We start from the raw sequence: 24,823 nt of genomic DNA on the forward strand, positions 1-24,823 counted from the left end.
TCACTGTGCACCTACTTACTGGGATATTTTGGACTTTTCCCTTGATATCACATGCTGTAGAATAATGTCACTATGTGACCCACATATTAGAAAACACATACACACACACGCGCGCCTAATGAGAACCACATCAACTATTAACAGCGTCAGGGGGAGAGATAGTGACATGATCGTTGATCTTATCGGCGGAATGTCCCCCCGCCCCCCGCACCTCAATGTGACCGACGAGGTTATTTATTTATTTATTTGTGTGATATACTTTTGTGTTAAGCCCCTTCCGTGTTGATGTTTGGTCAGGGTCATAAATCTATCCACATCGTGACAGTTGCTGGAAGTCGTAATTTCAGTTTTGACAGAAGCTGCAGGTAGATGCCATAAATAGTGACCTTTAACCCTTTGGGGACATTAATCCAGTTTTTGATAGAAGATAGATGTCATTCATCATAACCTTTCACCTGTTAAGGTCATAAATCTCATGTTTGACAGAGGCCAGGAGCCATTTATCATAAACTTTGACCCCCAGGGGTCATAAATGCCACTTTGGACAGAAGCTATTGACCATTAATTAACTTTTGACCCCCTAAGGGATGTTAATCTAGGGCATTTTCGTTCTAAAAAATGAAAATGGAAGATTCTCGAAAATTCCTTTGTTTGGAATAGCATGTATGACTCTTTTTGTCACTGTTTTTTTTTTTTTGTCATAGCTGCTATTGCAGAGATGAAGTGAAGGCCTCATTCAGTTTATGAAAGATTCACGTGGATGATACGAGTGTCGTGCAGTGTCGTGATTAACTGTAAACGCTCATCAAATAAAGATAAGCACGCGACGTTTGGAGGCCTTGTAAGCTTTCGTCACGCGTGTGTCACCGCGCTTGTGTGCGTGTGTGTGTGTGTGTGTACATAGTGGGTGCACTGGGGGTCAGGGTTGTTGTCATGTGATGTAACCAGATGACCTAGGAGTGTGTGTGTGTTTGTGTGTGTAGGTGGGGGGGGGGCAGGGGGGGCGACCTTGCCACTTCTCGTCTCCCGCGTGCCGTTATGAGGAAACCAGTAAAACATTGGACACACACACACATGGCAGATGTCAAATTGCCTTGAAGTTTGTGTGTGTGTGTGTGTGTGGTGTGAGGGGGATGGTCGACCCCCGCCAACACACACACACACACGCACACACATATCCTTTCTCTCCAATGCTGCTGATGTTTCTTATTTTTAGTACAGATCGAGTTTCCACAGCCCTCCCGGCAGCCTGGAGCAGCTCCCGAGTGTTTGGCAGCCCGAGTGGAGCGGAGGTCGGGAACGATGGCGCGCCGACTTCAAGGAAAGTGCCAAGTCATTGTGATGCTCTGCTGATAAATGAATACGAAATTGTGCTCCGTGGCAGGTAAACGCCAACACGTGCTCGTATTTGGAATGTGAGCCTTGAGCGTTTACGGAGATCGGACATTGTATTTAAAATACTCTCTTGAATATTCGTCTTTGTTGCTCTCCATTTATGAGTTTAGATTCAGTTTCTTTGGCTCGACTTCATCCTGCCGGTCTTCCTTTGTTTGATTTTCTCCCCTTCAGACAAGGTGACGTGAACATGAAGTGATGCTGCGGCAGGATGAAGGTGAGGAGCGACGATTTTCTTCCATAAAGTCCTCCACTGGTTACACCCATGACAATTGTAATGATCTAAATGGCATTTCCTTAAGTTTTTTTTTAAAAATCTTGTACATAAAGGAAAAGTCATATCTCTTTTTTAGAAAAAAAAAGTTGGAACCAATGTTTTTGAGAAACAAATTTAAATGTCTCTAGGGAAAATAAAAAAGTCTGATTAAAAAAATGCTGTTAGAAAAATTATTAAATTGGATGGGGGGTGGGAAATTTTGTTTAAAAAATGGGTATTTGAAAAAGAAAGTCTCCCCCAAAAAGTTAGTCAGGAAAAAAGTATTTTAATGTTTTAAATGTTGATTTTAAAGTGTTTTAGAGCAAAGTTGTATATATTTTTTTAGTAAAAAAACTTTTTCAGAACATGTCAAATATTTTTTTAAAAAAGACGTTCCGATGTATTCAAGAAACAATTTGGTCATTTTCCAGAAGTCATATTTTTGATAGTTTTTAAAAAAAATCATATCCTTCAAGAATTTGTTTAAAGGAAAATGTGGATATTGTCAAAAAGGCATGTATTACAGGCAGAAAAAAATATTCATAGTCGGTTGGAAAATGTGTTCATTTTCTCTAAATATATTTCAGACAAGTTGAGGTGAATGTGAAGTGATGCAGTGTGATGAAGTTGAGGTAAAATATTTTCTCTAAGTCCTCCATTGGTTGTGCTTATTCGTGGAACTTGTTAAAATAACAGATGTTCTCAGTCTAAGTTAATTTTAGTATTTCCATCAAATGCCCTCATGGGGCCACATTCTGCCCATGCGCCGAGGGTGCCCATCTCTTGGCTTCAGTGTATTGTAGTGCTACTGTGTTGACATTTAGGAGGCTCTGTGAGTGCCACATTTAGACAATTTATTAAGCTCTCTTCCACGAAGGCTGACAAAGAAAGGCCCACTGCCACGCATTTGAGTCACGTGACGAGGGTATCAATGATAGTGCCCGCACTACCCCTGGTTGACTTCTAGGGGTCGCCATTTCACTTAGGTCAAGATACAGCATCTTACATTTACCGTACCTATACAGTACTGCGCTGTGATACAAACAATTTGGAACGACTTGTGAAGCGCCGTCCTGGTCTATTCGTAGTTACTTTTAAAGTATAATTGAAACCGCTTTACGAAGTCGTTACAGTTCGTGTTGCTTTAAGGAATAACGTGTATTTAGATCGTTGCAATTGTGTGTTTATGTGGCTACTGTAAGTCCTGTTGCAAAGCTAGCAAAATACTTCATCTTTCCAACCGCGGTGTGTGTTGAGTTATTCCGTAAACTGAACCACAAAGTTTGTCAGAGGGGTACTTGTCTTCTTGTTTTGCCTCGCGTCTAGTTTAATAGCACATTTTTCCACTTCGATTATTTAACGCATACGTTGTTTTGATATTTATTAAATGCGTTGCAAAGAGTTAAAACGTTGCCAAGTATATCATCTCCCCCACCACCACCACCACCAGACAAACGCTGAATGTTTCAAACAGCGGGTGAGGTTTGTTGCTGCAAAGTGCAGGCTGTTATTTCCAGGACCGAACTACAAAGTTTGCAAGGAGGGGTGAGGGTTGTCTTGTCGTTTTACTTTTTGCTTTATCTTATGTTATAGTGTTTAATTTCACATGGATTCAGTTACCATACACTTAAATTGAATATTCATAAAACACAAGTGGTGACAAAACGTTAAAAAAAGCTGAGTAGTTCGTTATTTTAAGGTTGTGTCCCCCACTGAGCACTGACTTAATCTTCGCGTTCGCTCGTTTGTCCACTGAGACGGCTTGAGGCGAACAGTTATTTCCCGGACTTAACCAAAAGTTTGTCAGAGGGGTGCCTTTCTTCATATTTTGTTTTTTTGCCCTCTCTATTGATATGTTGTTTGATTGCTCAATCATTATTTTATGATTAAAACATTTTACTATTATGTAACACTTATATATACACGGTAATTAAAGTTAAAAATGAGAAGTAAGTTACAAATTCACCGTCGTGTCCTCCCTAAACAAACGCCGAATCTTCGAGTTCACTCTTCCACCCTTCCTCCCTTTACCGACAACAATAAGCTCATCCATTTAACTCTGGTTTTAGCTTTTTCTGCAATCGCTTATTTTATCTCTGTTTTTGTTTTAAATGTAAAAAAAAAATGGTAGAAGCTGAAGCTGTTTAGTTTGTCTACTGTCTTTTGGGGGGAGGGGGGTAACGGTGGTTGCCGGCCCCCGAAAAAAAGAAGTCGACGCGGGGGCTTAGGAGAAGAAAAAGTTGTCCCAAACTTTCGCTTGGTGCTGTTAGCTTGCCCGGAGGAAGCTAACGGTTAGCACCGGCGGATGCGCTCCTGGTCGGCGGGGCGAGCTTTCGCACAACCATGCTGATGTGCTCCGTGGAAAAAGTGGATTTTAACATCACGTCGCGCGCCGTCGCTCGGCTCGTCTTCGAGGCCGAGCACGACCACCGGAATGGGGGGAATTCGTCCAACGGCAGGTAGGGGGCTGAGGGTGAATGCAAAGTTTTGGCTTAGTGCTTGGGTTGAACCATTAACCTGGCGGAAAGGAACGCGGGCTGTACCTAATGCGTTGATTGGAAAGTCTGTTTGCAAGATTAGGTTGGTCAAACATGTCCGTGCTACGATTGTTCTTGTTCAAACACAAGAGCAAACAGTGGGGTGCGATAATGTAGCTCTGTCTCGCCAGTCACACAAACTTTTGACCTTTATCTTAGTTTTATTCCAGGTTGCCTTCATTTGTTTGTTTGTTTTTTTCAAGGAAATCTTTTTTTTGCAATTTGATGAAAAATCGGTAACGGAGAATAATATGGAAAAAGTCAAAAGCTGTGTTGCCTTGACTTACGAACGTATTCATCCCTTGAAGTCGCCTCAGTCGTATCTCAAATCATCTTTCCAAAAGAAATGAATGAAAACATAATTAATCCATCCATTTTCCCAGAAAGACCCCCAAAAAGTATTTTATAAAAAGAGAAACACCACTTGACAGTATTGAATGTATTGAAACACAGAAATAACTATCACATAAATTGTAAAGAATTGGATCGTTCATGCAACGTAATTTCATGCTTTTATTGTACTGCTTCCTTTGGCCACTTTGGGCTGTATTTTCTTATCTTATCTTATAATACGTACAGACGTACAACCAGTACAAAGTAGACTTGATAGTGAAACATGAGACAGTTTCACCCAAGCTGCTATATTAGTCGGTTTTTGCAATGCACACAAATATAAATACATTTCTCATTGTTTGCTGTGTCCGCTTCTATTTTTGTTGCCGCTTGTGTTCAAATATACTGTAAATTGTTCAAGTGTTCATATGTACCACAATATCATTAGCGATGACATTCACAATAATGTGTTGGCAATAAGCTAGCAGACTTTCATGAGGCAAAGTTAGGTTGTATGATTTCTTTTGTTTAGTGATGATGGTAAATTTCTGCTGAGAATGGCTGGCACTCAACAGCTTGAAGCAAGGACACTTAACATCTTTTATGTCGGAATTGTTCTTAATCAAACTGCTGATTTTTGCATCTTGCGCTCCTAGCTTTGCTTTACAACTCCAGGCAAAAGTAATCATCTGACAATGGCTTGTGTGTCTAAAAAAAATCATAAGCCGCGTCACTCAATAGTCAACGTATCAATGTATTTTTGTGCCTTTTGTCAAACATTTCCTGTTATGTAAAAATGTGTGTGTGTGTGTGTGTGTGTGTGTGTGTGTGTGTGTGTGTGTGTGTGTGAGTCTTTGCTTCTTTTTGCTGGAATCTTCCCCTATGACCTTGTTGAGTGTTTTCTCGCATCCCGTCATGCACTTTGGGTCTTTCTTGGACTTGTTTAGAGTGTCATCAATATCGGAGGGAACACTCGCAACAGGAAGTGGGTGCTCTCAAATTTCCCTCATGCCAGCATTAGTCTCACTACTTCCTAGCTGGGAACAAGGTTTCAAAGTGGAAAAAAATCTGTCATGTCGCCCGTGGGTAAGATAGGGAGTTTTTCCAAACGACCTCAGAGAAATTCCGGATAGAAAAAACGTTGTAAATCAGCCATGTTTACCTTTCACCCAGAGACCAGTAATGGCGGGATATTGCTGCAACTCTGCACCCTTTCACACAGTCTGTACAGAACAGCTGACCTGGAGAGAAAAGAAAAGCCAGGAAAATGTCAGCTAGCGTGACATCTAAAAAAAAAAATCGCTTTCAACTTTGGCTGCAGCTATTGAACATTTTTGGAATCACTTATTCTACCGACTAGGATGTTGATTAATCGGGCGAAAATGGTTTTGTGTTATTTAACACAAAGTGCATGTGAGGTGGAGGTATTATGTTTGTCCACCTGGTGTCGCCATCAGCGCATTCTATTTTAGTATTTGTGGTTTTGGTTGTGTATGGATTTAAAAGGCGGGACCCGGCCTTGCGAGTGATGCGGGTGTCACTGACTGATAGTGTAGCGTTGGCTGCTGTGGGCTCAGGTTAGCAGCTGACTGTTAAATCGCGTATTGAGTGACTCGGTGTCAGTTGTGACCATCTGCAGCTTGTGTGAAAGTCTGCTCATTGCGTGTTTGCTCTCTTAAAACAATTAAAAATATGCTGGCAGCTGTCTATCCTTGACCATTTGTGGGGGCACGACAACACGTTGGAGCAGCCATCATTTCCCGTGATTGAAATCCATCTCTCCCCCCCACCCCCCAAAACAAACTCCAAAAAATCCCCAAATTTTCCTCTCTATGATGCTTGGGTTGATTAAAATTTATTATTTTTTTCAAATTAAATAGATTTTCACCAGTACCGAGAGATTGTGTTGAAGGGGGAAAAAAAGCTACTTGCATTCCAATGTGATATTTACTGTCTAAAAAAATGTATTTACTGTAAATTTTAGGCACTATTTCCTGCCTGGCTTGCAACCATCATAGCAACCGTATTTCGACACGAAGTAATGCATGAATCTGCAGTAAGATTAGTTGACAAAAATGGTCACTGCAAAACTTTGAGGTAGTTTGGTGGGGTTTTTTTTAAATTCATTAATTTTTTTTGGTTTGATCTTATCAAATTATTTCAGTTACTAGATTCATTGTTTCATAATGTTCACCCTGTGTCCTATCTTGTGAAATGGTATGAATAGACCAGAGTGAAAAAAAATAGCTCAGTGGAGGACTTTATGGACTTGTTCTGTATCTGAAGCTCTTCGTTTATAACCGTCAGATGACATCGTCCGTTTTGAGTGCAAAGTCTTTTCACCCCTCAGGTGTTCAACTTCAGAGCTCGCAAAGATGAGACGCATTACGCACACGTGACAGCTGAGGAGCTGTGAGGAAACCATGCACTCAAAGACGTTGGATGGCCCGAACACAACACACTCTTAGAGGAACTTATTTCTGAAGAATGATTTATTTCCTTAGAATAAAATTTCCCCAGAGTGAGGACTCAACGGGTCTTGTCTCTTGACGAGTCGAAAATCGGCATTCCCGGAAATGACCATGTCCTCCCCCCGGGCCGTCCCAACGCTGACCATCCTGCCCCCGTCCTCCGACACGGAGTCCTGGTCCCGATCGCCCAGCCCCCGGCCATATCGCTCCGGCCGCCATCCGCGCTCCTACCGAGTCCGCAGCAGAACCAAGAAGCGGAGCGCAGACAAGCGGTCCGGAACCCCGCAGATCGTAATTGAGGAGGAAATGACCCCTGCGCCCTCTGCCTTAGAGGCCCCTCCGATAAGAAGTGAGGAGCAGGACCGTGACCTCCTTTTGCCGCCTTCCCAATCTTGGTCGCGTAGCCCCTCTCCTAGCCGCCGCTCTCGGTGGTCCCTCCGGAGCCTGCTGGGTAGGGATTCTGACTGGGACAGCTGCAGGTTAGTGTGCCGGTGTCGGACTCCTGCAACAGTCCGCAGCTCGTAACTACAAGGAGGTGATAGGCAGATCAGCCCTAGAAGGTCTACTTTAGACGAGTGGTTCCCAAAATTTTTAGATCAGGTATATATAGTTATGCACGACAGCTTCCTGCTGCTCCAACCTGCCTTTGTTTCTCTTTTCACTGAAGCATCGGGATTGAATCTGAGTTTAGTGACAGTAACCACACCATTAGTGCATTTGAGGCGGCTTTCAATATCGGCCTAATTTTGCTGATATCGGGCCATTACATGTGACTTTGACGATCGGGCCAGTAATTTTCAGATAGTTATCATGCGTTCAACTATTGAGGGTTGGAGTACAGTGGTACCTTTATTTCCGAACGTCTCTTCAGACGAAATATTGAAGTTACGAAAACAGGAAGCAGGAAAATATTGACTCTTGTTACGAAAGAAATGTCAAGATATGAAGGGTAAAAATACAGTACGGTCTGCTACTGGCAGCTCCGAGTTTCCTGAACGCAACATACGAATAGCTGCTCTGCAATTGGCTATTACCGAGCATCTTCCTGGCATCCCATTGGCTAAGAGGGAACTCTACCGTTTGTGTCAATGTCTGTAGATAGATAAATAAATACGTATGTGTCTATGCAGCGTCCTCGTCATTCGCCCCTCGGGCCACGAGGCCTTCCGATAGGTTTACGTAAATGTCAGTCACCCAGAAAAAGTGTTCACCAGTCCGGCGGTCGTTCACTATGCTGATGTTTGCCTTGGACTTTTTGGAAGGATCGTTAAAAGCCGACAAAAGCAGATGTCCCTGGATCAGTTCTTTCCAAAAACTCCAGGCAAAAACCACTTCTGAGAGAGAACATGAACTAAAGAGGGCAAAAAACGATGAGGAAGCAGTTCAAAGTTAAATGATCATCATTTTTATTCTTTACTCTATTCTTTGTTTTGTACATGATAGGCAACTCTCATTTATTGTGCAATAATCAAATTGGTAATATATATTTGTTTATGCTTTATAAAACATGAATGAATTTGGGCGGTCTTGGAACGGATTAGGGCGTTTACATGGAAAACGCGTCTCTCCTTACAAAATTTTCTAGAAATTTCTTCCAGAACCAATTAACTTCATAAATAAAGGTACCACTGTATTTGTGCATTATTTGTCGCGGAAGGCAATATTTGGGTGCTTTCTGGTATTGCGTTTCTGTTTTAATAAGAATGATTTCATTTCCATTTATTTGGAGGGAGGTTTCTTGAGTGTGCTTTTGTCGTACAGTGCATAAGGTCCGCCAGCTGGGAACCGAAGGTCTACACGGTCAGCACTCCTGCTGCTCTGTGGGGATTCTGTGTCTTACCTCAGCTGAGTTCCCATATGGAGGACAGGAAAACCAAACATGACGGAGTTGCTAATAGCTACCAAGCGCGCCTCATTATTTATGAATCGTCCTGTTCAAACTATCGTCAACAACAACACGTTGATTGACTGTCAGCTCACTGAGTCGTCACAACAAGCTGGGAGGTGGGGCTCGAACACTCCACGCGCACCCTGAATCATGACATCACCCTCGGCCAATGGTAGCCTGCCTATCGTCTGATGATGTCACGCCGGCCCAATCAGAGGAAGCTCTGTATGGTGAGGGTGATCCCCCAACCTCCCGATCCACCTCCTCTCCTCTCCGTGTCTTTAGTGCATCCACTTTATTTAATCCATACATTCTGAACTCATGAAATATGGCCTATTTCAGGGATGTCCACACTTTTTCCACGTACAGAAAAATGGAAGAGGAGGGCCACATCATCTTGTGCTTGTGAAACCTGCAAAAACCAACCCGATATACTGGAGGTCATCATATAATGGATAATTAAGATGGAGTTTACAATTTTTTTATTGAAAACAATGGGACATCTTTGATTTTTTTTTTCTTGTAAGATTCTTGGAAGAGATTTTTTTTATAGCTATGGCAACATATGACAGGCCTATAAAAAAAACCACAGTGTATATTTGTTCAAACAGAGTAGATGTTGAGAATACTTTTTTTTTTCTCCCTTCATCAACCCCAGAGGAAGCCGACGACGCTACCTTGACCAAAACCGCACATGATATCCTCTACCCCCCCTTCCATGTTGCAGCCAAATTCTCTATTGGGTGAATTACAATAAAAATAGACAATAGGTCACTCTCAGTACCAAGTGATCGACACTCTCTTTGCGTGCCTGTTGTCAGGAAGGAAGAGGCGCTCATCGTTTCCTGTCAGTTGGACGCAACTCTCGCGGTGCTAAAGCAGATTACACACAGATAGACTGAGGCTGCTGGATTATGATACGCGCTCTAATCCAGCGGCATAGACACAGATTGAGGGTGAAGTGATAGCGTCGCGCTCACTGAGTTTAAAAGCTGTCGGAGAGGAATACAGTTGTCGGCCCACTTCACATCGCAGTAAATTGTGACTGACAATTTGTCTTTAATAGGTGACACACTGAAAAAGACATACTACGGATTAAAGTAAAATTATGTGAATAATCATTTAAGAACTTGGTGACATTTTAGCAGAACAACAATATAACAAGAAACCTTAAATATGATTTGAACAACTTTGCTTCTTGGAGTTTAGTTGAGGAGAGAACAAGCATGATGTTTTTTTGTTTTTTTTGTGGGTGGTTACCGTTTATTGTTTTAAGGAGACGCTACCAGATGATACATCTCAGTCACACTGTATCAAGGTAATATTTTGCCTCGATAAATAAATAAATCAGACTTTTTTTTGCCATTTTATGAAAAAAAATGGTACAATGCAAGATTTGTTGAAGTTGTAATATTACTGGATAAATTGGATTGTTTGTCCCAAAAATGTTCTCAATTTTGCTTTTCCCGGCATTATTTAAATGCGCGGCAGCTTTGACTCGGTAACCTCTTGAAGTGATGTGTGTTGCTGTAATGTCCACTCTGTCGAGTCTAGACAAAAATATTGGGACACCTTCCAATTCCCCCTTCGAGAAGTCGCTTGATGAGATCAGACATGTGTCCCAAAACTCGAATAAGCTGCGTCCTGAATCAAAATTCAAGATTATAATGTACATATTTATTTTCTGAAAAGCTTCCGTTTAGCTCCTTCTAGTGGCCTCTTATCTGTGGCCCCCCAGTTACCAAAATGTTTATCAGAGCCCCCCTCCCTCCGGGCCATAAAGCCGCACCTCCTCCCCCTGCCTCGCCTCCCCCATCTGTGCGCTGAGGGGATTACGGATGGACGGCAGCCCGTCGGCGGCTCATCCTGCGCAGGCAGCCGTCGTCTGTCCGCGAAGGGCGTCGACGACGGCGATGGTGGGATACTAGCATCCCTCGCCTCCCCGTCGAAGGTTCGCTCCAGCCTGGCTACACCGACGAGAAGTGCGGTGTTCGTTTGTTTTCATTCGGACCCCCGCTTGTGACCGCGAACGCCTCATGACATGTTCGAGTAAGTCATTCGACGGCGGCTGATATTAGGGGCGTTACAAATTGCCGCTTTTTTGTTAGGATTAGTGTGCATTTAAGATGAAAATGAACATTTTGCCTGAATTTCAAGCCATTCTTGTGTATTATTCGGACAGAACGCTAGCGGTGTGTTCAAGTGAATCCCGGTCGCTCAGCGGTCATCCGGTCACCGTCTCCCCCACCCTCCCCCTCAGTCCCTCGCCGCCGGGCACGGCAGCCTTCGTCCACCCACAAGCGGTCGTTTCGAACCGAGCCCCCCGTGTCACTGTGCCTCCTTCTCGGGTGTTTTTGTTGGCTTCTCCGATCCCAGTGTCCTAAAGCGATTGATGCTAATTTAGCCACGTTGCTAACTCGCTATCCCACCCCCGCTGCCCGAATGAATCAGTTAACACTACAGAGGTGATATAAATAATGATTATTAGTGTTATTACTAAAAATAAATATTGAATTGTGCGGTGGTTGTCGTAGTTCTGTGTCACTGGAGACGGGACCAGGTTGTAAACAAAGGCTCACATGGATTCTCATCAATAAATCCTTTTAATAGGCTAATGTTACGGAACGTGGTAGGATTCCGTCATTTGTAAGTGTTGTTAACATGCGACTCAAGTGAGGATACCGTAATCGTTTCAGATAATGGAGCGAGGCAAGAAGAGATCCAATCATGCGGTGATACACAATATTAAATTATTTTTAAAATTCATGACATTTGTCATGGCTTGAGTCCAAATCAGAATTATTGCCTCGGACCTCAGGTTATTTAGTTGTGCCTAATATTGAGTCAGATGAATGTTTGGTACTGTATTGACATGTTACAACTGATCTACGGTGCACACAGCAATTTTGCACTTGGATCTCAGCCTACTCAGTTGTGGCTGATATTGTGTCAGATGAATGTTCATTCTTGGCATGTTAAAGTATCCGACCTACGCCGGTTGTTGCTCAAATGTTAATTTTTTGTTTTTGCGCTGTGCAAGTGTTAATGGCAGTGCGGTGGTTGAATCCTCAGCCTCACCGTTCTGAGGTTTAAGTTGCAAATCTCTTGTGTAGTTATTTACATGCAATTTGGGTGTCTGCACATGCGGCTTGTTTATTGTATTCTGTCAATGTAAACTCAGTCAAATTGTATACCATGTAATTCAAATTGTACTAACAAATAGGTGGTCACAAAACAAACTAAACAAATAAAAATAGTGGATTAAAATAAAATAAAACTCAAAACTTTTTCCCACTATTAATGTGACCCATCACGTGTACAAGCCAATTGTTTTAAAATCTTTGCACGAGGGGAAATTGTGTCACACAGCCTTTCAGAGCTCGGATCTGCTGTGTTCTCAATTAACCAGTCACATCCAGACATGAATTGAGTGAGAGTCTGTGCATACCTGTCACATTTTAAGTTCCTCTGATTAATACCGAATAAAGCTCAGATATTCATTTCAGCTTTTCCTAATTTTGTACTAACACCGACTGGGATTTGGAAGTTCACAATTCGCTCTACTTTGTCGAAAGCCCCAGTTGCAGCGAAAGAAAAATATCACCAAAATGTAATGCTGCCACCACCATGCTCCAATTTGGGTACGCTGTTCTTTTGTGTTTGCGCCAAACATTCATGATGGAGTTGTGGCCAAAATAAAAAAAGTTTAACTTAGATTGACTGTTAATGATTGAGCTGATTTATGCTCAGTGTTTTGTATCGACCCCAAATGTGAAGAAATATTTGTGCCTTCCCAAATGAAAGCAGCATTGGCCACCTTATCAGTCAAAATGGGTTCAAGCTGATAACCCCCCCCCCCCCCTTTGTGGCCTTCCCTTTGCTTTCAGTTCACCGCAGCATGCCTATTGTCAAACAGGAAGCCCCCCTCAATGCCTTTTTGTCGTCTGCTCTTTGCTGCCTTATGAAAAATTCACATTTAGTTGTTGTTTTTTTTTTTTTTTTGCTGCTTTTCTGCTTTGCAGCACGGCCAGTAACTCTCCACGCAGCACTCCAGGCAGCTCCCCCTCCCTGCGGCGGCGGGTGCTCGGGGGCGGCCGGGCCAGCGAAAGCGAGGGAGCGGGGGAGAAGAGCGTTGGAGGAGGAGGAGGCGGGGGCTCAGATAGCCCCCTGCCGTCCATACCGTCGGCATCATCGCTTACCTCGGCCTACCCGATTGCATCCCGACATTTCAGGAGCAATGCCAAGGTCACGCACGCTCCATCTTGTTGTTGTATTTGAACATGATGACTCAATGGAGGACACGGTAGCACAAACACGTTGACAAGTTGAATAAAAATCACTATCTTCTGAAATATTACACATTGATTGTTCATTAGATTCCCCCCTCCTCCTCCACCCATACATTCATGATTGTAATAGTTGTGTTTGATGTCTTTGCAGAAAATGCAAAGCTGGTACAATGTGAGTATCTCTTTGGTTTCTTTTTTTTTGGGGGGGGGGTGTCTTCATTTCAACATGAGGTTATTGGTACCAACTATAGTTCTGGTGTTCCGCTCCCTCAGGTCCTCAGCCCCACGTATAAGCAGCGGAATGAGGACTTCCGTAAGATCTTCAAGAAGCTTCCGGACACGGAACGGCTCATAGTGGGTGAGTACAAAGTAATGAAACGTCCTTAACTCAGAGAGGTTTCGGGCTTTGCGTTTGGTCATGGTGAACTCCTCAACCCTTTTCCTGCAGATTATTCGTGCGCGCTGCAGAAAGATATCTTGCTCCAGGGACGCCTGTATCTGTCTGAGAACTGGCTGTGTTTCTACAGCAACATCTTCCGCTGGGAAACCACTGTAAGCATCAACTTCGAATTATTTGCAGATCAGTGCTGATAAAGTAAAAAAAAAAAAAAAAACACTACCGGAGTTTAAAAAAAAAAGAGTAAATTAACCACTTCCTCGTACAGGCAGGATTAATTAAGACCATAGAAATGTGCTTTTTTTTTGTCTAGGTCAGTGGATAATGCTTACATTATGACACAAGCGAAAAATAATGTGGAAGAAATTGCCATTTTCTTGTGTACATTGGTGAGTAGGCTTCGGGTTTATGGAGGATGATTTAAGACCACTAGAATGTTCGATTATTTCTTTAAATCCTGGGCCAGGAGCCAATGCCTTTACTGGATTTCGGGTGGTAAATTGGAAGATATCTGACACAAATTGCCATTTTTTTGTGTATATTGGCTAGTAGGCTAGTCACTGTTTCATGGAGGATGATTCAAAAGCATAAGAATGAACTATTTTTGTCAAACAAGGGGAATGACTAATGGTGTCAGTTTGTAAAAAAAATCCACATAACTGACGATATTTTTAAGTTAGGTAGGCTACTTCCTGCTTCACTGTGGATAACATACGATTGAAAGATTGTAACATTTCTGAGCGCTGGTCATGGAGCTAACGCGGCAACCAGAGTTAATCATTTGTTTGCGTTTGTATCTTGGACAGCAGGCTACTTCCGAGTTCACATTGGTGGATGTTTGACATTTTTATTCTGGGGTGTGAGGAAGGCTTCCTTTGCAACTCATGAGAAGAGGAAAATTACTTATTTGCTTGCTTTCCCTTCCAGGCCCCTTTTTTTTTTTTTTCTTTTAAACTCTGAGACTTTTCCTCGGGGCAAAATGGAAAATAAGTCAACCGTACAGCGTGTTTTATACAAATGGCTGCTTTTTTGCGTGTCTGCAGATCACTATCCTGCTGAAAGACGTGACCTCAATGACCAAGGAGAAGACCGCCAAGCTCATTCCAAACGCCATCCAGATCAGCACAGACAATGAGAAGGTCAGCCATTACTCACACACGCTTACTTTATAATGTATAGTCTAAAAAAAACAAGCTGAGTCGGCTCCACAAGACAGCCAACCGACCTTTTCATCCTTCCTTTCCTTCCCATTGAAATTCTCAGCACTTCTTCACCTCATTTGGGGCGCGGGATCGCAGCTTTATGATGATTTTCCGCCTGTGGCAGAACGCGCTGATGGACAAGGTACCACCCCCTGACAGCAGCTCACAGTCCCTTTAATAACTTGATCGAAATGGCCCGATTATGTGAAATGTAATATTTTCTGTCTATATGCTTGCAGTCGTTGTCCCCCAAAGAATTGTGGCACATCGTGCACCAGTGTTACGGCACCGAGCTGGGCCTCACCAGTGAGGACGACGACTACGTCTCCCCGACTGCCGAACACATGAACGGCCTGCTGTGAGTGGCTTAGTAACTAAGTAAATGTTATCTTCTAATTAATATGTATTATAGCTCCCGTGACAAAGTATGCAGCAAAAACACACACACACACACACACACACACACTCTGCAGGATTATTCAGTGAATCATGTGTCACCTTGTTTTATCATTGTCCCAGGCCTGGAGAAGAGTCCGTATCCGTCACTGATCTTCTGGACCTGAGCTCTGTGTCGCTTCCATCCTCGGGCAGCTCCCCTCCTCCGCTGGTGCCCTGCGGTCAGACCAGCCCCCCGTCGGCGACCAGCGCCGCCGTGGGCTCGTCCCCTCCCTCCACCGCCTGCTGCTTACCCATTGAGGTGCCCTCCTTGTCGGGTAGGCGGCTCAGCTCGGATCCCCCTGAGCCAAGCCCGCCCAACTCTCATGGCTCAGTGGCGTCCACCGCGCCCACCAATGCCTCAGTGAGTGGTTTTTTTTTGGGGGGGCTTAATTAATTAATTAATTAATTAATCAATCAATTACTAAATTAGGTAATTAATTATGAACGATATCATTCACAGTACTTAGTTGGAGAAATAAGTACCTCCCATATACCAGCTTGGTCCAAGGAGAATAGTAAGCATGGAGAATGTGGCTATACATTGCCCACCATAAACTCTTTTCGAATGCCAGATGGGATGCATTGTGGTCATACGTGTATATTTCCGTTTGGTTTCCACTGGAAGCTGTTCAACTTGGTTCTGGATTTCAGCGCATTGTGTCGCTGCTTTGGTCAGCAGCTCTGATCTCAATTCGGAGACAGACGAACATCGCCTCATGGCCATTTCAGGGTTCTCACGGGTGCTTAAAGTTCATTAAAAAAAAAAAAAAAAAGAAGCTGTAAAATTATTTTCTTAATTGTCCTTAATGTTCGGGGAAAGCTTCTAAAATCAATTGAAATCCTTTTTATTTTAAAATAAATAAAGTTTTATATTTTCTAAATTTATATTTTTCTTGGTGTACTTTATTTGAGAATTAAGTGTACTTTATTTGAGAATGAATTCAAGTTTTTTTCATTTTCCTACCTGTAAAATGAAATTTTGACATACAGTATGTCAAATAAATGGTTAGCTGATTGCCCCTAAAAATAAAGATGTGCCCTTCCTTTGGCAGCAATGATTTGAACACCAGCTCAGTGATATCTGGCTTTCTGTTCAGCCCGCATATTGCTGAGCGGGCATTAAATCCAACATGAATCCCCTGCTGAATGGAGAAAAAGTCCTTAAAATAGCTAAATTAGCCCTCAAAAAGTCCATAAATAAAAGGCAAGTGGAAGAGTAGGAAACTTCCATAGCAGTATTCTGTGATGTCATTTGAAACGTAATCTTTACTCTAATGTATAAGTGAAGTTATACAAGAGCAAGGACAATGTGTTCTGGAAGTGTCTGCTGTGCTTTTGATTACACGCACAATTCACTCACTCTCAGGGGCTTCACTTCCTCTTCAAAGTCATATGAGAATGGCCTGATTCCCTTCCCCTCAGAACCCAGAGGAGGGCGGGGACAGCCTCTCCGAGTCAGCCAATCACATGCTGCCCCTTCCCAACACCAGCCTTGGAACCCTCTCCTCATTGGACGCCACCAACGATGAGGACCTGCCCACCGACCCAAGCAACTCGTCCGACACACAGGAGGAGAGTGAGTGTTGTGGCTCCTTTGAATCTCGCTGTGTCTGCAGCGTTTTGGTTTCCATTTGCGCCACAACAATTGTAAACGTTGTTCAATGTCAATGTCTCTCCTCCCAACCTGCAGGTGAGGTGGAGTCGTTCTGCGCCGATCTAAACGGGCGGCTGCACGTCAACGCCGCCGTACGAATGAGCGTGGACAAGCTGCACGATCTGCTCTTCTCTGCCGACACACATTTCATCCAGCACCTTTTCTCGCAGCGACATTTCACTGGTACACACACACACACACACACACGCATGCACAAATAATCCCACGTCAAGCCTTCCAGATGTGCACCTGATTCTTCCTGATTTTCGTTCGTTTTTAAAGAAGCCGCATTGTAACTGCAGAAGCACAGTTAATAACTAGTTAAAATAATTGTCTATTTTAATTTCTTTCGGTTTATTCAATTACTTTCAGCCTTTTGACATTGAAAAGAGACAGCAAGCAATTTTTGCTCCTATACGATTCAACAGAAGTACACTAGTGTAAACGTTGAAGTTAATATTTTAAAATTTAGGCATAGGCAATATCCTTCTGGGGGGGTTTTCTGTTAAGATTAAACCAGGAGGAAAAATTGCAAGCTTTTTAAAAAACTTTATTTAGCTATGATTTATCAGTTTACCCAATTTTCTTATTTATTTGATTGTTTGTTTCGGAAAAGTCGCAGTTTATCAATTAAGTAAAGTTAATTCTATGAGACTACCGTGACCCTGAATGGTTCCGATTATGGATGGATAGTTTGATTTTTCTGCATTTTTCTTCGATAAAGGACATTATCAAATAACTCAAGTCATACTTTTATAGAGATTTTAGAAGAGTTGTATTTATTTATTTATTTTACCTAAACAGTTTTTCGTAGAATTAAGTTGAATTTCTCAATAAAGTCATTTATGAGATTTTTTTTTCAGAAAAACGTTTTAATGTGAATAAAGCAAAAGAGAGTCCTAATTTTTGGAGGGAAAAAATGCGACTGTACTGGATCAAGTTGTGAAAATGAAAGTTGTAATTGGCCAAGGGCAGCTGTCATTTTCACAATCTTACGAGAAGAATGTATTTTTTTTTGTTGGAGTGGTACAGAGAAATTAATGGAAATGTTTTCACTGCAAAACAAAAAAAGTAATTTTGCAAGAATAATGTTTTACATTTTTGAGGATCGTTCTATATTTAAATTTTTTGGGTGATCATTTTGTTGAGATAAAAGAACAAAAATGTGAATTTTTGAGGACTTTTTTCTTTTTACGTTGCAATTGTATGAGAGTAGTGGTCATTTTACAACAAAGTTCTGCTTTTTTGAGGAGGGAGAAGAAGTTGTCAAGAATAAAGTCAGATTTTTATGAGAATTGGTGGATACATGCATGTCATGCCATTTTAGCCTCCCTCCATTGTCACTTGTTGAGCGTTCTTTCATTCCTTTCAAACGAGGACAGCATGAGTGAATTTGACCAGGGGGGCATCATCCCCGCTGCTGAGGAACATTGTGTCACATTAATTGGGGCGGGAGGGGGGTGGGGGCGTTCCTTTGTAGAGACTGACCCGACTCCCCCTTTTTCACCCAGCATTCCATGCTCAGCTGGAAGCCCTCCTGTTTTTCATTCGGAAACTTCCTATGATGATTGATTTTTTTTCTTTTGTGTAATTCCATTACTTGTCTCGTCTCGCAGACCTGACGGTAGGCGAGTGGCAGCGCGACGGCAGCAGGGGGACCACCAGCCGCGTGCTCAGCTACACCATTGCTCTCAACAATCCCCTCGGGCCCAAGACTGCCCCCGTGGTAGAGACGCAGGTAAGAACTCGATTGGACTCACATCATCACATCGAAGGTAAAAGTTTCTTCTCAGCTGTTTCCGTGTGTGACCTTGATCCTTCAGTAAAGGAACGGTAATTTTACTCTAAAATGACAACTGTGATACTGGCGTGTAATAGGGATTATACTATTGCTAGCGTTGTCATGGTGACCCTGAAGAAATGCTCAACACAATATCTTTCTGGGTCTAGACTCTGCACAAGAACAGCGCTCAGGGCGAGTGCTATGTGGTGGACTCGGAGGTGATCACGTCGGGTATCCCATATCAAGACTACTTCTACACGGTGCATAGATACTGCCTCACCTCCATCAATAAGAACAAGAGCCGCCTCAGGTGACTTCCTCTTTTTTTTTTTTTAAATGTTTTAATCTGAGTCATTAATACAGATAGCAGGCAGATGTATCGGGTCGATACCGGTCTTATTTTGAGGTATCAGGTACTCGTGGCGCCTGCCGATACCTAAGGCAAAAAAAAAATAATCAGGTTTCAGCAGTATTTGGCGCTGCACTGGTGAATACATCATCCGTGTTAGAAAGACAGGTCTTGTTCACATTTAGTTGTCATTGTGTTCAATGAAATTTTATGCACTGAAATTATCAGTGAGGACCACTCGGACTGGCATTTGTCTGGGGGGTGGGGGGGGGAGTAGTATTGAACTTCCCTAATTAGGACAAAAAGTCTTATTTTTAAAGGGGCAGAGAAAAGATTTTTTGTTGTTGTTTTTTTTAACAATAGAAGTCATAAGAGGAAAAGTAATTTGTATGAGACGTCTTTTTTTTTTTTTACTGAAAATATAATTTATGAGAATGTTAATATTTCCTTGAAAACTTTGTATAAATTCACATTTTCCACTCACTTGTTAAGTTGCATTCATACAAGACAAATGACAACAAATAAGCTGGCAGTTTCATAACAATGAGCAGTTTGATTTTTTCAAGACAATTTATATATATTTTTTTAAATGAAAAGTAATGTTTTTTTAAAAGGAAATATTTTAAAAATTATAATCATACAAAATAAAAGTCACAATTTTCCTACAAATCATAACGATTCATAATTAAAGTACCATGCAACACCCTTGTCAAAGTCCTGCTGTTTTTGCTCCAGAGTTTCATCCGACATCTGCTACCGGAAGCAGCCGTGGAGTCTGGTCAAAGCTTTGATTGAGAAGAACACATGGAGCGGGATTGAGGAGTACTACCGCCACATGGGTCAGTCACTTTGTCTGCCTTCTCAGGGTTAAAATGGCCTTATGCGTACCATCACCAACAATCATTTCCATACAAAAAAAACGTTCTGCTCCTCGGCAGAGAGCGAGGTGTGCAAGCTGGAGACGCTGCTTCAGTCTGAGGTGACCGTGGTGACGGCCAGGGACGCCACCAGCGCCGCAGAGGCCACCAAGACGCCGCCGGCCCTCCGGCGACGCAAGCGCACCTGCTCACGCCGTCAGGGGGACCGGGATGGTGGGGCCGCCGCCGAGCGAGGGGATAGGGGTGTCGGTGAAGAGCGAGAGCGCAGGGACGCCGGTTAGTGTACCGCTCTAACAATTCATTATTTTTACAGTGCTGTTTTTTTATTTTTTTATGTTATTTTTTTTTTTGAAGTATCACTTTTTTTTCTTTCTTTTTTTTGTAGGTGCTCAGTATATGAACTTGGGAGAGCGCGCACGTGGCGCGGCACAAAACAGCGTCTCCACTATCCTCCTCATCGTCAGCTTCATGTAAGTAGCAACACAATCATTTGATTCCATCCAAGTGCTGAAATGACGAATGAAGTAACGGACGTCACATGACCAAACTCATCATCTTTTTATCATGTTCATGGAATGTTCATGTTCAGCTTGTTATTTGATCAAACTATAAATATTGATAATCGATGCCACACCATCTCATTGCTACGCACACATTCACACAAACATCTACCGCCCCACACCAAGTTTTCATTTTTCTTTCAAAAATGAAATTTTATTAATTTAAAAATTATAAAATATTTAATGTATCGGTACAAACTCTGTAATAGTATTTTTTTTTAAAAACCCAATGTAATAAATATTTTTTATTTATTTATTTTACCAAAATAAAATACTCGATTTTTAAAACAGTCATCTAATCTCGGGGAAAAAGTAAATCACTTCTGTAATGTTTAACAATTTTTTCACCTTATGACATTTTTTTAACACAAACTAACTACCACACAACATAACACAGACCAGCCTTGTTTGAAGCAGTTATAGATAAATAACACAGAACGTTTTTGGCTCTTGTGCATACTAACACTTCATGGTGCCTTTTCTCGGCATCTTCTCTTTTTGTGTCTCCTTGTGCACCACTTTGTACCCGTGTGTAGGATCTGTATCAGGTATGGTATCAAAGGCTTTTACTTCCTCTGCAACTGCAAAGCCACACTTTTTTTACAGGAAACATCTGATTTGAAGTGATTGGGCTCATAGTCCATTCAAGCGCAAACATATTGATGTTTCCTGTAATGAAATCCCACTTGTGACGTGAGCGCACAGTGTTTGTGAACCTCTTTCATGTGCTTGTCATTGTCGCTTATCATGCACACATAAAAAAAAAAAAAAATCAGTTTCCACCAAGCACACGTACAGTGTTTTTTTGTTTTGTTTTTTTAGTTTCCTCAATAGTGACCGATGGCAATTATTTACAATATATAATATTTGATATGTTTTTTTCACATTTTTCTTATTTTATATGGTTTTAAACCTAGTAATTGAACTATAAAACATTTTAGCGTATTCATATTTCAGCATTCGCAAACTTATTCACCCATTCACAGAATTTTTTTTTTCCAGAACCTATTTTCCGTTAATTTGGTGATCAAATCAACTGCAACTTCAGTTCACATGCGGCTGTTTTGATTTTGGTACGGCAAATAAATTAGAACTAATTCCACGTACGCCTTGCAATGTGCTTAAATACTAGATATCGCTGTTTGGTGTATTCAGTGACTTTTTTCTGTTTAATTTTGAAATGTCGTACTTTGTGAGCGGTCACTGAATGCACCTCAAGTCAAGAGTTACAGCGCAGGCGGGGTTTTCGTGAACCTGGTGTCTTGCTTCTCAGGTAGAAAAATAACCACCATAATAACCCATATTTAATAAAAATTTGATCCCCACTGTGCCAAAGGTAATATATAATCAAATAAAATGTATATGTCTATAATTAACTGTGGAAAACACGATGCATACGTTGGCATTTATGCGGGGGAGGAGCTGCATTGGTCCAAAATGCTCTGTCGCCATCTTGTGGCATGTGTAGACAGTTACAAACCTTTTTGGGTCAGCGTCAATTTCTCGCAGATGTCATCGTTGTGCTTGGTGGAAACGAAGCGTCTTAAATGTTTCCTTGCGAAGTGTATTGACAAACACTCTTTATCCAACATGTGTGTTTCTGTCCAGTCTGGTGGTGTTGGTGGCGCTCAACGTGCTGCTGTTCTACAAACTGTACGCTCTGGAGAGGGCTGCCCACACACTGGAGACGTGGCACTCGTACTCGCTGACAGACAGGTGCGTGTCAATACAATATAAAGTCACCACTGCGAAGGTGAGCTCAACACTCGATTAACAATTACAGATACTGAAATAAATGTCATGTAGCCAAGAGCTTAACAGCTGTTGACTCAACGTCGCGTCGTTTCAGATTTTTGTTTTTGCTTGATTATGCATTGGTTATCTTCGCTTTATAATGAAGACAATAATTAACTGTTACATGAGGTTCTTGGGGTCATCAAGTGTTCTTGCACCACTACGCAAGCTTGTTTACTGCACACCTTTCGTAAGCTCTAAACTTCCGACGTCAAAATCGTTGTGAACTGAAGAGCCGCTTTCATTTGTTTTTATTTGATACGGTTATTATAATTGGTAATTACTGCCCAAAATGGCGGAAAGCTCAATCTGCATCTAAAACGTAAAGCATGCAAAAAGTGGACTTTCCTAAAATGGTTTATTTTTCCTCTGTCAGTCCTCTTCCTCAGACAGCAGGAGAGTGGGCTCAGGTCTTACAGCTGCAGAGACAGTTCCACCAGGCGCAGCTCAGCAAGTGGCAGCAGATTTTGCAGTCGTCTGTGGCTCTTCTTGACCAGGTGTGTGTCACAGTCTCGTCTACGAATCATTTCGACGAATTCCCGAGTTAGTCGTAGTTCATCACCGTACAAGCCCTGGGAATTGCTGCAAAATGGCCAACTGTTCAATTTCTCACCTTGGTCCTCGAAGCTTTTTAGACATTACACCACATGGCAAAGATTCGCAAAAAACAAAACAAAACGCACCTTTCATTCAAATTAGTTCTGAGCATATTTACTCAATCAGACGCGGTGATTGGAGTTATGCGACTCTCTCTTAGCTGCTCCAGTAAAGAAGCAATCAGCAGCAATTTGAACCAAGTCGACACGTTTGGAGTCAGCCAGCCCACCCTCAGTCAAGTGCATTCCAGCATCGGGCCTCAACTTCCAGCCATCCATTTTCTAATCGCTTAATCCTCAAAAGGGTCGCAGGGGGTGCTTGTCACTGCTAATGTTTGGATCACTTGAATCAAAATGACGTCCTGACATGATCAGTGGCACCCGAGAAAAACTTGCTTTCTTTTTCCGCTCTTTCCCCAGATGAAGCAGTCACTCGAAAAACTCCACCAAGGCATCGCCGTCCCCGGGGTCAACCAGGACCAACCGGCTGAGACGGATGCATGAGCCCATCCTGTACGGTACTGTCCACCCCCACCCAACAACATGGATGGTCCACCGGTTCCATTAAAAAAAAGAAAACCATAACAGGGAACTACATTACCCACAAGCCTCCTCTCACCTGTTGGACTTGAAAACCACATCACCCCATGGTGACTCAGCAATAAAACTCGGACGGAGGCCCACAGGTGGGGCCTCCAATAAGCCGCTTCACGGAATTTTCTTCCCACGCCACTTTTTTGTTTTTCCAAGTTGGCGTAAATCTTGGGATTTGATGTTTAAAAAAAAAACATAAGGGACATGAAGACAAGTGTGCAACTTGGGACCGTTACAGTATTTATTGCCCAAGTCCCGCCCTCCACGCCCCCCGATTGGCTGTCGGCAGGTGGCCAATAATGACTGTAGTGATTGTTCCTGAATGTTTCATAGTAGGATATATTGTCAATAATAATAATTATGATGGTGCGTGTGTGTGTGTGTGTGTGTGTCCACGAGGAGTCCATGTTACATTTCTGATATTTTCGTAGTGTTGGCTGTTGGTTTTTTGTTTTTTGTTTTTTGTTTTTTTGGGCCAATGTTTCTCCAACACCTCATTCGCTTGCCAATCATCATGGACCAACCGCAATTCCTTGATGGGACAAAAGGGAATCTCATTTGTAATACATTTCTCTCACCTCTCACTTTTTTTTTCTTTTTATCGTTACATTTGTACCCCTTTATGTCCCCAACTCCTTATATTGACCAATCACCACCACCCTCTGACTCCACCACTCCATCTGCCCCGCCCGCCTTCCCTCCCGTTTGGTTTGTTACGGCCCTGCTGTGCACGGCCGGCTGCGCACCACGACAAATGGGGTGTATTTATTTAGGGAGGGGTGCAAAGACGAGAATGTACTGTGAAGATGATGTGATTGTGCACACGGAGAGAAATTGAAAAGAAGAAAAAAAATGCAAGAAGTCCTGGCTCGTCTTTGTGTGTGTGTGTGTGCGCGCGCGTGTGTGTCTTTACTCCATTTATGAAAAATTGAAATCTCACGAGCTTCAACCAACTGTCTCATAAAAAAAAATTACAAATAGATTTGATGAAATACATTATGGTGTAACATAAAATAAAATATCAATTCACAGAATATATATATAATATACAGTATATATAGTATATTATAAAGCTTTTTAAAGTAGTAATATATTGAAATTCATTTGAGTCATTCTTTGTCAACATTTTATGCACAAGTATTTATCATGGCTGGTTGAAATGTATAAAAATAGGTCCATCCATCCATCCATCCATCCATTTTCCGAACCGCTTAATCCTCACTAGGGTCGCGGGGGGTGCTGGAGCCTATCCCAGCTGTCTTCGGGCAGTAGGCGGGGGACACCCCGAATCGGTTGCCAGCCAATCGCAGGGCACACATAGACAAACAACCATCCACGCTCACATTCACACCTAGGGACAATTTTAGAGAGTTCAATCAGCCTGCCATGCATGTTTTTGGAATGTGGGA

General features: G+C 42.3%; 1 protein-coding gene across 4 annotated transcripts; it reads left to right on the top strand.

The window, feature by feature from the left end:
* Window positions 1-1,101: 1,101 nt before the first annotated feature.
* gramd1a (GRAM domain containing 1A) lies at window positions 1,102-24,275 on the top strand. Of its 4 annotated transcripts, XM_086112751.1 has the most exons (21): window positions 1,102-1,384; window positions 1,570-1,612; window positions 6,872-7,471; window positions 12,903-13,125; window positions 13,321-13,341; window positions 13,443-13,527; window positions 13,618-13,721; window positions 14,610-14,705; window positions 14,830-14,910; window positions 15,008-15,126; window positions 15,288-15,567; window positions 16,629-16,782; window positions 16,897-17,043; window positions 18,477-18,598; window positions 18,811-18,953; window positions 19,728-19,831; window positions 19,931-20,146; window positions 20,256-20,340; window positions 22,039-22,146; window positions 22,601-22,721; window positions 23,241-24,275. In XM_086112751.1, exons 3-21 carry the CDS (start codon window positions 7,098-7,100, stop codon window positions 23,322-23,324), a joined length of 2,667 nt encoding a protein of 888 aa, XP_085968877.1. In that variant the 5' UTR covers window positions 1,102-1,384; window positions 1,570-1,612; window positions 6,872-7,097; the 3' UTR covers window positions 23,325-24,275. The 4 variants fall into 4 exon arrangements, with proteins under 4 accessions (XP_085968877.1, XP_085968874.1, XP_085968875.1 ...); XM_086112748.1 differs by lacking the exons at window positions 1,102-1,384; window positions 1,570-1,612; window positions 6,872-7,471 and adding an exon at window positions 3,692-4,110; XM_086112749.1 differs by lacking the exons at window positions 1,102-1,384; window positions 1,570-1,612; window positions 6,872-7,471 and adding an exon at window positions 10,671-10,929.
* Window positions 24,276-24,823: the final 548 nt, after the last annotated feature.

This window comes from Hippocampus guttulatus, chromosome 6 (genome assembly GCF_054856545.1).
Source record: "Hippocampus guttulatus isolate MCC_2025c chromosome 6, RoL_Hgut_1.0, whole genome shotgun sequence".
NCBI lineage: Eukaryota > Metazoa > Chordata > Actinopteri > Syngnathiformes > Syngnathidae > Hippocampus > Hippocampus guttulatus.

What these genes read in the sequence shown, in the direction of transcription:
- gramd1a (XM_086112751.1), top strand. Translation starts at nt 7,098, where the DNA reads ATGACCATGTCCTCCCCCCGGGCCGTCCCAACGCTGACCATCCTGCCC. An exon ending in GTCCGACACACAGGAGGAGA is followed by an intron (nt 16,783 to 16,896) that starts GTGAGTGTTGTG and finishes CCCAACCTGCAG; the next exon opens with GTGAGGTGGAGTCGTTCTGC. An exon ending in TCGTACTCGCTGACAGACAG is followed by an intron (nt 22,147 to 22,600) that starts GTGCGTGTCAAT and finishes TTCCTCTGTCAG; the next exon opens with TCCTCTTCCTCAGACAGCAG.